This window comes from Panthera onca, chromosome B4, assembly GCF_046562875.1.
Source record: "Panthera onca isolate mPanOnc1 chromosome B4, mPanOnc1 haplotype 2, whole genome shotgun sequence".
Lineage (NCBI taxonomy): Eukaryota > Metazoa > Chordata > Mammalia > Carnivora > Felidae > Panthera > Panthera onca.
In genome coordinates this window covers 20,845,909-20,859,366 of record NC_138345.1, presented here as the reverse complement: position 1 = coordinate 20,859,366, position 13,458 = coordinate 20,845,909, and the positions used below count along the sequence as shown (strand labels likewise).

The following is a 13,458-nucleotide window of genomic DNA, read 5'->3' as shown; positions in this document are numbered from 1 at the left end:
AGTGCTGAGGGCCCTGCCTGTGCTAACCAAAGGATTCTGAACCATTATTATGTACCCGCCTCTTAAGGTGACTGTGTTGATGGCAGTGCTCCTTTGGACTCGTGAGCTCCCGAGATGTCTGTTTAAAAGTCATTTTCCGGGACACCTGGGTGGCTCAGTCGGTGAAGCGTCCGACTTCAGCTCAGGTCATGATCTCGTCGTTCGTGAGTTCGAGCCCCGCGTCGGGCCCTGTGCTGACAGCTCAGAGCCTGGAGCCTGCTTCAGGTTCTTTGTCTCTGTCTCTCTCTGCCCCTCCCCCGCTCATGCTTGCTCGCTCGCTCTCTCTCTCAAAAATAAACATTAAAAAAATTTTTTGGGGCGCCTGGGTGGCGCAGTCGGTTAAGCGTCCGACTTCAGCCAGGTCACGATCTCGCGGTCTGTGAGTTCGAGCCCCGCGTCAGGCTCTGGGCTGATGGCTCGGAGCCTGGAGCCTGTTTCTGATTCTGTGTCTCCCTCTCTCTCTGCCCCTCCCCCGTTCATGCTCTGTCTCTCTCTGTCCCAAAAATAAATAAAAAAAAAAAAAAAAAAAAAAAAAACGTTGGAAGAAAAAAAAAAAATTTTTTTAAATACATAAATAAATAAAAAATAAAAGTCAGCTTCCTTACTTTATGGTCACGCACGATGTTCTGACCATCGTGGATCATTTCTTCGCAGTTGCCGTTTCCTCCCATCTTTGCAAATGTGATCGACTGCATTCTGCTCGCAGTGAAATCTGTCAACATCTTTGAGCTATATTCTGTTTCAGGAAACGGGGGACTGCGCCTGATTTGTTTTCTAAAAACATTAGTCAGCCTGTAAATTCATTTCCTATCTAAAAAATCTTTTATAACATCTGTTCCTTTTGAAACTTGTTCTAGAGCATTTATGCTATTGCCTAATATGAAGGACGCTTTAAAATGCCGGCATAGTACAGGCGAGGGGGGGAAACACTAAGGCACTGGCTTCTGAATGGATTGGATTGTAAGATGCAGCTTTTTACCTGTTCACCTTTTAAGCCGTCTACTATTTCGTGTTCCCCCTCTGGAACTTAATGTCATACTTAGACATTCTTTTTATTCTTTCTCTAAATTGCCTCAGAACATTCAAAGCAAAGTGATACCTCAGGTGACTGACGAAAACATACTCTTCTGATACGTGACTCTGATACTGTTCTAGTAAAAGGTGACACACAATTCAGGCATCAACTGCTTGATGACAACATTGAGTTGAGAATTTTTTGACTTTACAGAAATCACTGTTTGAAACGTTTTCTCCCGGGTAGTCCCTGTACCCTAACATGCAGATCTGACATAGTGTTAGTGTTACATAAAATACATCAGGGATCAAAACAAATCGATTGACGTGCTCCCAGGGCTTTCAGAGCGCTCAAGATTTCCTTCCGTTCCACTGCTAGAAAATTGTTATTTTCTCGGTATGTTCTTCATCCAGAAAAGTCTCAGTTAGCCAACATCTGGATTTTTCTTTCCTCTTAGAAATAGTATTTTTAAATATAAAGCGTCTTGATCATTGAGAATCACCATTGTTAATACAATTAATGTAAAGGACGTGACGTTGAAAGGCAGGAGACATAGATCCTAGCTTGTTATGAAATGGCTACTTAGGCGATCTCTGAACCTCAGTGTCCCCACCTGAGTTTCATTCATTCATTCATTCATTCATCTGTTCACGATCTTACTCTTGACCTAATTCCAGAAAGGATATAAGGTGGCCTTCAAGGAAGTTTGAAATACAAGATAGAATCAGTGGGAAGAAAGGGAACGTAGAAGAGGGAAGGAGGGCGAAGGCACAAAGCGGAGCATGGGATGAGCCGAAAGTGTCATGCCATGGTGACCAGGGTGCTTGGTAGCACGAGGTCCGGTAGACCGCAGTTTCTTAGCATCCAAAGCGGAAAGAGAAACCTGAGTGAGTCAGTTACACGGCTGCTGTGCCTGAAGGTACAGATGAATCGGTTGTTCAGGAGGAACACAACTGTTCTTGGTATTAAGATCAGACAGCGCTGTCGTGAGGAGCACCCCACAGAGGGGGCATGTGGCACAATAAACGTCATCCTTGCAAACAGCCGTGCAGCACAGAATTTCCTAGGACTTTAAAAGAAAATCATCATCACAGGCTGCTGAAACCAGACGATAATTACACTCGATCGACACGATCGTGCCAGGGAGGGGGCGGTTTGCATGGGTTCCCCGGCCCTCTGCCGGCCTGGCTTCCTCCAGACCGAACTTGAACCTTCTTCACCCTGCTCCTCCCACAGGCCACCTTCCAATGAGCTGTGGGTAACTTTCCATGGTGCTGAGCTCAGCCCTGCTCGTGCCCCTGGGTAGCTGTTCCGGGCGATCAGACACAGGCCGCGTCATCTGCAATCCAGGAGTTGTGGTTCTCTGCTCTGTTCGGTGACGCTCAGAGGCGTTTGAGATGCACGTCGGGCCTTTCTTTCTGCTTTGAGTAGGCCTACACTAACCCTGGGATTTATGTGGAGTCATAAATTTCTGTCTCTTGCTTTAGCGGCAACTGTCAATTCTTCCATTTCGTGTTGCTTTTCGCCGCTTTTACCTTCTAATGTGCTGTGCTTCTGAACCACCTGGGCTAGTAGACAAGCAATGAGACTCGTTCACATTACCTGTCGACGGACGGGACCGGCCATCCGAGAGGGTGTCTCCTGTGGAATAAACGGATGGATTTGCCGATAGCTGTGGTCATGGCGTGGCCCTTTGACTTCTCTTTTCCCTTCTCTTTTCCTTCGTTGTTTTCTGTTTTGATGAAATCTCCCCAGAGCTGCAGCTATGGTCCGGAAGGTCAGAGACCAGGCCAGTGTCTGGAGAAGTGGAACATCGCTAGATGTTTAAATAAATTTTTCCTGGGATTAAGCTTCTGACGAGCCTACCTCCCCGGCCATGCGGTGTGGGAGAGGGTTCAAGCCTCGGACCACGGAGCTGTGTGCTCACTTTTGCCTGTGATCAGCTACGCGACCTGGGGCAAGTTACCTAACCTTTCCATGCTGCTTCTCTGCCTATAAAATTTGGATCACAGAACCTCCTTCATCAAGCACCAACCTCTTAGGTTTTGTGCTAATTAGGCGAATTGATTTTTACAACCTGCTCAGGTTGGTGTATGGTCCGTGCTAAACAAATGACTAAGATAAATACTGTTCTACTCCCTCCCGGTGTTGAAACCCGTGAACTCTTTCGATCCACTGGGGGGCCTGGTTTCTGATACCGTGTGGTCCCGTTGCAGAATTAGGAGGATTCAAACCACAAGGAGTTCGAATTTTTCCCAAGTCCTGGCATCTTGCTTTTAGTCTTGACATGCAGCCGAAATCCTACCCTAATTTCTACTCAGCGTCGTCTCTCAGACCAGCGGGAAATTTCTATTTAGCAAAGGAAACACTTACAAGTCTCTTTTACTTTATTTGGTTTTCTCTTTGTTTTATTTGGGAAAATAACCTAATGTTTTGGTGTCAACGCCATCTTCAGATTTTGTCAGGCTAGAGTAAACTTGGGTCTTGTAAGTGACGATTATCAGCTGATTGTCCCAACCGTGTCAGAGAGCATTCCAAAAGGGGAAAAAAAAAATGGTCAAGAACCTACTTGAATGTCTTACTTCCTCTTTAAGTGAGTGATTCTTTTTTTTCCCGCAGGCTTGAATTCACTGGGAGTTTTGGTCTTCTGTCCTTCAGCGTTAACTGAAATTCAGAGTCAGTGTCAGTAAAATTTTAGAAGTTTCAGGAGAGGGAACAAGTTAGTATAAATGATCCAGAAATGCCTAAGAATATCTTCTAAGTTTTTGCAATTCAGGGTTTAAAAGCGCTTCTTTTTTTATTTCAAATGACTGAAATGATCAACTGAAAGAATTGGTAAAGTAACCCCCCCCAAATCCCTTTTTATCCTTGTCACTTGGGAAACAGTCAGTAACTTGAGCTGAATCTGGATGTTATGCGAGTACTTGACATCTCAGCAGAGGATTTAGACTGACTGCTGGACTTTTTTTGGACCCTCTCTGAAGCATATCTTTTTACCTTCCCACGAAGGACAGTGGTGTCGGCGTTATCATTCGAAGAGTGAGCCACGGGTAGAGGAAAACCCAGAAAACAGGCACCATAAAAGCCAGCCGTTAAAACAACCAGTGTTGGCACAGGAGAAACAGTTACAGACCACATCATTGCTTCTCAGACTTTGATTCTAGACGCAGCACTCGAGCCTCCCACACAAACGCAGATTCTGACCCCTTGGGTCTGGGGTGGCCTGAGATGCTGCGTCTCTAACGCGCTCCCAGGTGATGCTGACGAAGCTTCTTAGGCGGCAGGGCAGTATCTCCTTTCTAGAACTGGGGAAACACTCCCGAGTCTGCCCTTGGGTTTTTGGTTCCCTGTCTGGAGAAGAGGTCTGTTAAAATTTGAAAAGGACACTTAAAGCTGTAAGTCCAGGAGGTACCGGGGAGCTCTGAGCTCCCAGCAGGGCCTCTGCCCTCAGAAGCGGCAGACGCATTTCTTGGTCTTAGAAACAGCCAGAAACATCAGGAAAGGCCTTTGCCATCTCTGGGGTCCCGAGGGAGTCCCCCCACCCCAGCTCCACTTTGCAGGTGGGGAGTTGCTGCTTGCTAATGAGTGGGGTGCTCAGAGCCCTTGCCTCCCGGCTCCCGGTTCCCAGCTCCTGGCATCCTACACATTGGGCCTCGGGTTTCCAGGGAGTTGCCCAACCCACTCACGGCACCTGCCTCCTGCAGCAGATCTTCTCCAGTTTCTGGAAATTCCGCCGACCTTTTCTCTTTATACATCATCTTTTCTCCTCTTGCCTCTCTAACAGCTAGAACGTTCTCATTCTGGTCTCCACGGCTCATCACTTCTCTTTGCCATTTTCCACCTGCAAACATCTCTGCTCGTGAGATTCCGGGGAAATTCCTCAGCTGTACCCGTTCCAGCTATACTGTCCTGTTCCCCCGTCTCACCTATCCAATGCTTTTTGTTTCTATAATTCTGTTTTCCTTCCAGAAGTTCCATTTTTAAATATCTGCCAGTTCATTCCTGATAGTTGCTTGTAATATGCCCATGTCTGAAATGGCATTCTTTATTTTTAGTTTTTTTAGCTTTTAAAAAATTTATTTCTTTTTTAAGTAGCCTTCACACCCAGCATGAAGCCCAGTGCGGGTCTTGAACTCACGACCCTGAGATCAAGACCTGAGCTGAGATCAAGAGTCAGACGTGTAACCAACCGAGCCGCCCAAGCGGCCCCATCTTCTGTCTTTTAAATGTTTTCTGCAGAGCTGTTCGAATTCTGTTTCTGATAGTCCCAACCTTTGTAATTTCTGGGAACCTGAATTCGTTGTTTCTCTCTGCCCCTCCCCCGCTCGTGCTCGCTCGCGCTCTCTCTCTCAAAAATAAATAAACATTAAAAATTTTTAAAAATAAATAAGTCAAGATAAAAGCCTCAGAGCAACCTTCTCAAGCAGAAGCCCACACAGTCTGGGGTCAAGATGTAGACTAGGGGTCATACCTAGGTAAGGTAGGGTAGGGGGGAGGGGCAGGATTGGGCAGACGGGGAGTCAGACCGCCATGCAGGCCGGTGAAGCTGTGGCCGACTGGTGCGGTGCTCTTGAGCCCTCCCCCCGAGAAGCTCCTGCGTCGGGCCAGAGTGACAGGGAGGCAGGCGCAGAAGGAGCCTGCCGACAAGGCCGCGGACTGCGCTCCACAGCTGGGTGGGAAGGCCTTCCCCAGGGGCGGCCACACTTGCCTTCTCGTCTGTGGTGGTCCTGGTGAGCTCCTTGCTTAATCTCCAGAGGGTCCCCGAGCTTTACTTTAGGCAAGGTGCTGTCCAGAGAGCTTTCTCTGTGCCGAAGAAGGTGAACGGGGAGCACAGCATGTTTCTGTCAGGATCTACACCTCATAGCGCCCTGCCTTTCCTGCTACACAACTTCTCTGGCCCCAGTTCCTCCTCCTGGCCTGGCTCCCAGGTACCCCTGCTGAAACATTTGACCTCCCAGTCCTAGGCACGGGCCTCTGGGGGCCCAGCTCCTGGCTGTTTGGAGGGCAGAAGGATGGTTCTGGAACCTGCCTTCTTTGACCAGCTCAGCCTTCCGTCGGGTGTGGTTCTGGAGGGGCCTTAAGGTCTCAGATCTCCTTAGGATGAGGCTGGAATGGCCATTCTGCATTTTCATTGTAGCCAGGAAAAAATGCCCTAAGCACTTATTTGAGTTTATTTAGAGAGAGACAGACATAGCATGAATGGCAGGGGGTGGGGGAGGGAGAGAGAGGACCCTAAGCAGGCTCCACGCTGCCAGTGCGGAGCCCGACGTGGAGCTCAGACTCACAAACGGTGAGATCATGACCTGAGCCGAAGTCAGACCCTCGACCGACTGAGCCCCCGAGGCGCCCCTCTTTCTTTCTTTTCTTTCTTTCTTGTTGGCGCAGCGATCTATAAACATAGCCAGAGGCACAATAAGGATTACAGGTAATTTACCCTTTCAGAAACATTAAATGAAACGAGACTTTACGTTGAAGTATTAATTTGATGCTATATTAAATTGTCACTCCAAGCCCCTAGAAGAGTGAGTGAAACATGATAATAACAGCAATTTCCAAAGCCAAGAGCCCAGGTTCGCACTTGCATGCAGAGCTATAAATATCGATCTGTCGCGGGACATCACTTAGAACCTTCTCGGCTGAAACCTTCAGTCGGCTGTGGGTCTTTTCATGGCGTTTCATTTTGCACAAGAGGAACAACAAATTGGGGATTCATAACACTTGCTATTCTTGTTGAGTGCCTAAGAGCAAAGGAGACGGAGACCTTGTTGTGGTTGTTTGGCTTTATAGGATTTAAGATTTCTGATTTCACCGTGTTAATTTATCATTGTGTTACAGTTCTAGCAAACCCGTAGCTATAGAGGAAAAAGTTCTAAGGAAGAATGATGAAGAGATAAAATTTAGTTTTACTGGTTACCCCATGGAATCCTTTATGAATTTTTGTTAATGTTTGTTTAGTTTTGAGAGAGAGAGACACAACACACACAGTGCGAGTTGGGGAGGGGCAGAGAGAGAGGGAGACAGAATCTGAAGCAGGCTCCAGGCTCTGAGCTGTCAGCACAGAGCCCGACACAGGGCTCAGACCCACAAACTGGGAGATCACCACCTGAGCCGAAGTTGGACACTTTGCCGACTGAGCTACCCAGGCGCCCCTCCAACAAGTACATTTTTTTTTTTTTAAATGTTTATTTATTTTGAGGGAGAGAAAGTGCAGGTTGGGGAGGGGCAGAGAGAGAGGGAGAGAGGGAACCCAAGCAGGCTCCCGACTGTCAGTGTGGAGCCCGATGCGGGGCTGGAACTCATGAACTACGGGATCAGGACCTGAGCCGAAGTCAAGAGTCTGACGCTTAACCAACTGAGACACTCAGAAGCTCCCCAACAAGCATGTTTTTTGCAAAGAAGACATAAAAAAGTAAAAACTGTTAGTGTTGAAAACACAGTTGCAGACAAAAACATTGCCAGCAAATGTAAGTTTCTGAGAGTCCTCTTGAAAAAAAACGGAAGCCACTCTGATAAATAACAGGTAACAGGAGGTATCCAGCCATGAAAATACAAGCGTGAAAAATACTTAATAAAAACAACATTTTAAAATGCAAACGTAGGTAATGCAGGAAGTGTAACACTGAGAATATAGACGCTGAGCCCAAGAATAACTGTCATTGTCTTAGCTCCATATAGAAAGCATAGTAAGAATTGATGGCAATTGAGTTCACTTGTTTAAACTTGGAGAGGACGTGTTCAGTGCCTATTCAGATGAAAACTCAGGGTCACTGCAGAGTTGCACGCATTTGAAAGCCACCAGTGCGGGCGCCAGACCGAGCTTCTCTGACGCGAGAGAAGAGCTAGGCTGCAGGTGACCCAGAGCAGCCGCCGTCATGCCCCAGATAGGAATGTCTCCGAAAAATGCCATATTTGAGAGACCCTGGAGGGATGGTGTACGTTCGGCCCTCGCTCTCGGGGAAGAATCCCCTCTGCCGGCTGATGCGCGCTCCTGCTTTCTGAGCCACACGTGGATGATTAGGTGGCCCCATCTCCCTCGGGACCTTGAGTAGCAGAGGACACAGGTTGCAGACCCTTCCGACTTCTAGAAAGGAGTCCACCTGGCTACGGCAGGTACCGCAGTTTCTGAGTCTGTAGATCGAGGTTGCAACAGAGCAGGTAGGGAACACCCGTGTGCCCGGGGACGGCCCCCCTTGTGGTCACAAGCCAGACGGTGGCTGAACGTGAAAGAAATACTTATATTTTTCTTAAGGAGTCATCCTCAGAATTAAGTTGTTATTTCTCCATTCTTGTCATTTGGAAATTAAGCCTGTGGGAGGGAGGGAGCAAAGGTTTCCTTAGATTATCTTGTGATTGAGTCAACAGTGTTAAAAAGAAATTAATACCTAGCAGATGCCGGGGGTGTTTTTAACTATTTAAAAAAAAGAGAATTGGTTATTAAAGAAACGCACAATACTATAGTGCCCCCAGTGCACGCCTTTCTTATCATTTTTGAAGCATTTTTGTCCACGTTGTGGTGTAAATTCGTCAATGGTGTTTAAGTTCTTGAAGGGAAAGGGCTCAGGCCTCTGATCCTAAAAGCAACATGAGAGAGAAATACAATTTGTTAGTGTTGATTTTATATTTACAAAAATATCGCCTAACTTTATAAACAAATACATACACACATACATATGCAAAACTATTCATTTTTAGAAAGCCTTTGTTCTGTGAAGATTCATTGAAATTGGGAGTCCCCGTCACGTATTTAAAATAAAATCCAGAGGCGCCTGGGTGGCTCAGTCAGGTAAGCTTCTGACTTCAGCTCAGAATATGATCATGCAGTTGGAGAGTTCAAGCCCCCATCAGGTTCCCATCAGGTTCCCTGCGGTCAGCACAGAGCCCGCTATGGATCCTCTGTCCCCCGCCCCCCTCTCGGCCCCTCCCCCATTTGTTCTCCCTCCCTCTCCCTCTCCCCCTCTCTCTCTCTCTCTCTCTCACTCAAAAATATAATAAACATTTAAAATTTTTAAATAAATGAAATAAAATCCATTTCTCAGCCCTTCACATTCTTCACAAAGACCCTGTGCCCTCAGTACTGTTGTCACCCCTCTGCTCTAAATGCAGAGGCACAGAGAGGTTGAGTGATTCCCCAGAGGGTATACAGCTAGTGAATGTGGAACCGGACGGGACGCGCGGAGTCGTGCAAAGGGCCCAGCTACAGCTCCGGCCGAGAATTGACAGTCTCCGGATGTGGGATTACCCCGGTAGTTCGTGTGCGTGGTTTGCACACGCGACCACTGGTGTTGCCCTTGGTGTGCAGCATTTCCTGGGTCAGCTGGTGAAAACCCGAGCCGATGAACGTTCAGGCCCCTTCGCGCTGGCTCCCGCGCGTAGCGACCTGCCTGCCAGAGCGGCGGTCCCCCGGCCCCCGCGTTCACGGAGCCGGCCGGACGTCCCTCTCCCGTAAGGAAACCGTGTAATCTCTCCCCGGAAATGCAGCTAGTGGGTAGAGTTTATCTCCTGCCAAGTTTTGACCCATAAGTGCTTCCTAAACCTTTGTCACCGACTGTTGCCCTGTCGATCCTGGAATCTAATACGAGAGGCTTGAATGTGGGATGTGGTTCTGTGTCTATTCCAGGTGTGTGTCAGAGAGCCTCAGATGAACGTGCTTTTGAGCGCAAGTGCGTGTAGAAGCTGGGAGATGCAGATCAAACTGATCTGATTTTTGTATGCAGTAATTTATGTAACCGTAAAGGTGGAGGAGTTGTAGGATGTCATCTGCATGGGGCGGGGAGGGGGACGGGGAACCTTGATGATTTCCTGTACAGTATTCAGAGTTTCTTTATCATGTTCATAACCTGAATAATAGTATCCACTCTGTTCCATGGTGCTCTGTGGGTTTACACGGATTTTTTTTTAAATATTTTTAAAAAAATTTTTTAATGTTTATTTGTTTTTAAGAGAGAGAGACCGTGTGAGCAGGAAAGGGGCAGAGAGAGAGGGAGACACAGAATCCGAAGCAGGCTCCAGGCTCCGAGCCGTCAGCACAGAGCCTGATGCGGGGCTCGAACTCACGAGCCGTGAGATCATGACCCAAACCGAAGTTGGACGCTTAACCAACTAAGCCACCCAGGCGCCCCCCAAAGATATTTTTTTAATGTTTATTTATTTCTGAGAGTGACAGAGCATGAGCAGGGGAAGGGCAAGAGAGAGGGAGACACAGAATCCAAAGCAGCCTCCAGGCTCTGAGCTGACAGCACAGAGCCCCCCCACGTGGGGCTCGAACTCACGAACCGCGAGACCATGACCTGAGCCGAAGTCGGACGCTTAACCGACTGAGCCACCCAGGTGCCCCGTTACACAGAGATTTTGATTAAAAAGACTTCATTTACTGGCAAGACTTGTAAAAGATGGGCCAGGACGAGAATAAGCCGAGCACAAAGAGGGGTTGAGCAGCCAGACTGAAACTGGTGTGCACCCCCCACCCCCAGGGCTGGGGACATGCCCCCCGGGGCCTCCAAAAGAGCGACGCAGAGCCTGTCTCAGAGTAGACGCCAGTCCAATGCCTGCCAGTGAGTTTGGCGGACAAAGCCGACAGGTGCAACGGTGAAGTCTCTTATGAGAGTTTTAAATGAGAAGAATTGTTACTATTACCGCTGTCGCCTGCAGGAGGGGGAAGAATGTAGGGCAGCACAAGGCATCGTGTGACGTGTGTCGAAATACTTTCATCTCTAATCTTGACAGTGACCCTCCTTCATGGTAGGAATTACGGTGCTCGTTTCCCAGAAAGTGAAACTAAAATGAAAAGTGATTTAATAGCTTGCCCAAGATCCCACAGCTGCTAAACGGAGACACCAGGAGGCACGTACATTCTTTCCAGCTCCCACACCCATGGTCTTTCTACCACGTTCACACAAGGTAGACTCCCTTAGTCTCCAGGTTTTTAAGGCTCCACCCAAGGTCATTCTTCAGAGGGGAGGGACAGCAGCCCTTTTTATTTCTTTCAATCAGAGGTAAGAGGTTTTATTTTCAACCAATGGCTCTTTACCCCCTGTTTGGTATCCACAAAACTCAAGTTAATTTGCTGGGGTTTTTTAAATGTTTATTTTAGAGAGAGAGAGAGAGGGAGAGAGAGAGAGAGAGGCAGAGAGACAGAGTGCAAGCGGGGGGAGGGACAGAGAGAGAGGGCGACACAGCATCCGAAGGAGGCTCCAGGCTCTGAGCTGTCAGCACAGAGCCCGACGTGGGGCTCGAACTCACGAACTGTGAGATCAAGACTTGAGCCGAAGTCAGACGCTTAACCGACTGAGCCACCCGGGCGCCCCAGTTTACTATTTTTTGAAAGGAGACAAATAGAAAAAGTTCCACTGATCTGACTTCAAATTAGGAACAAATTGAAGTGACATTCTACTCAGAAAAATGTATCAAATTAAAATGTGTGGCTCGGTTAGGGTCAGTATGGTAAAAAAACAAACAAACAAAGGCAAGAGCATCTTTAAAACCTGCCACAACTCTGGGTGGCACAAGTCAAACTCATTTTCTGATGCTGTCCATCTTTAATGATAAAAATAAAGGTCCTTTTTTTTTCTCTTAAGATGGTTAAATATTATCGGAGTTGATTATTGACAGTGCTTACCACTAAAATGTTTGAAAGGGCATTTTGTTGTTATACAATGCCCATTGTAAAATGAAAAAATTCAAACGATATAATTTTTTTTTAAAAAAAAGGGAAGAAAGCAAAATTACCCAAAATTCCACCATTAATACGTGGTGACCATTCTTCCAGGCTCCTCCCTGTAAATACGCACAACGTGTGTGATCTTAACAATTTTTACAATTTTGGAATCTTACTATTCGTGCTGTTCACGTCCTAGAGATTTGACATACATGTCAAGGACCTAAAAGAGCTTTTTTTGCAATATTCTTTCTCCCTTCATTTTAAAGGGAGGAAAAACCTAACTTTCCTTTGAAAAGTGCAGTGGGGGACGCCTGGGTGGCTCAGTCGGTTGGGCGGCCGACTTCGGCTCAGGTCGTGATCTCGCGGTCCGTGGGTTCGAGCCCCGCATCAGGCTCTGTGCTGGCAGCTCAGAGCCTGGAGCCTGTTTCAGATTCTGTGTCTCCCTCTCTCTGACCCTCCCCCGTTCATGCTCTGTCTCTCTCTGTCTCAAAAATAAATTAAAAAAAAAAAAAAAAAGTGCAGTGGGACCCATTTTATAAAGATCTGCTTTCAAGGAGAAGTGTCTCCATCTTGTGGCCCTTTAGAGGACAGTCACCAATACTTCTCGACTCCTGTTGTGTTTTTGCAACTTTAATCAGAAATGGCGTCAAAGCTGGCACTTGGCCAGTGGCCTTGATGAAATCCAACAACAGGCCAGAGAATCTCCATCTGACCTGGCTATAGAGCAGGATCAAGCTCTCTGGCGTGGCACCTTCCCTTCATGCACTGCTCTGGCGGGCCGCCTAGCCCGAGACATCAGAGTGGTGGGTAAGAAACAAAAACTAAGACTAGAGCCAGCTGTCCCAGCTTCCCACACTGAGCTCTCTCCACAGCTTCCTCTTTAATCACAGCTTCAACGCTGTACTTTAATAACACCGTTAAAAGAGCTGATCTTGGTGGCCAAGTGACTCTCCCTCAACCTCATGAAATCATCACCTGGGCTTCTGGGGAGGAAGGCAGAGGCCTTAGGGAGGGTGTGATTTCTCTCTAGAGGCATTAGCAAATAGGCCAGTCACTTGCCCTCTGGTCTAACACTATTATGTCCAAGATTTGACTGTACAAATTGGTTTGGAATGTTAGGAAAAAATACCTCTTTGGAGATAAAAGTTGAATTCTCTTATCTGTGTAAATGTGGTGAACACGGATCCTGTGTCAGGCGGTATAAACGTGGTCATTTTCTGTAACTAGGACCTTAACGGTTGGAGGGTTTCACTTTGTCCGCCCACCGTAGGCTGAAGAGTTACGGTTCACATCTGAATGAGCACCTTTTGAGCACATACTTTGTTTCTGTCTCTCTCTCTCCTATGCAGTATATAGTAGAATGTCATGGGATCACCCTTCTTCCTCAGTTCTTGGGCATGTACCGGCTTAATGTGGATGGAGTGGAAATATACGTGATTGTTACAAGAAATGTGTTCAGCCACCGTTTATCTGTATATAGGAAATACGACTTAAAGGTAAGACTGTGTGAATTTTTATTAAGTAATTGACCAAATGTTGTAATTGATCCCGCCACATGCTTATTTGCTGCTCGGAGCTTAACGCCACCAGGCAGTTAGCCTAACAGTGCTGTCCTTCGAGTTAAACAAGAATCACTTGTGGGCTTTCCCAGGAGACCGTTGCACGTTGGGAAGTAGCACATCTGATTTTTTTCAACAAGTTATTTGTTGGACACCAGCGAGGTGCCAGGCACGGCTTTGGCGCTGGG

The 13,458-nt window shown here is 47.3% G+C and overlaps 1 protein-coding gene across 3 annotated transcripts in view; it reads left to right on the top strand.

Moving 5' to 3' along the window:
• PIP4K2A (phosphatidylinositol-5-phosphate 4-kinase type 2 alpha) overlaps positions 1 to 13,458 on the top strand; it is a 186,814-nt gene that overhangs the window by 136,121 nt on the left and 37,235 nt on the right. For 2 of the 3 annotated variants that reach the window (XM_060659174.3, XM_078450357.2), the window contains exon 5: positions 13,061 to 13,207. The exons of the other annotated variant lie outside the window; for it this stretch is intronic. In XM_060659174.3, coding sequence (XP_060515157.1) covers positions 13,061 to 13,207 — 147 coding nt within the window. The remainder of the gene's footprint in view (positions 1 to 13,060; positions 13,208 to 13,458) is intronic. 3 annotated transcript variants of the gene reach the window in all.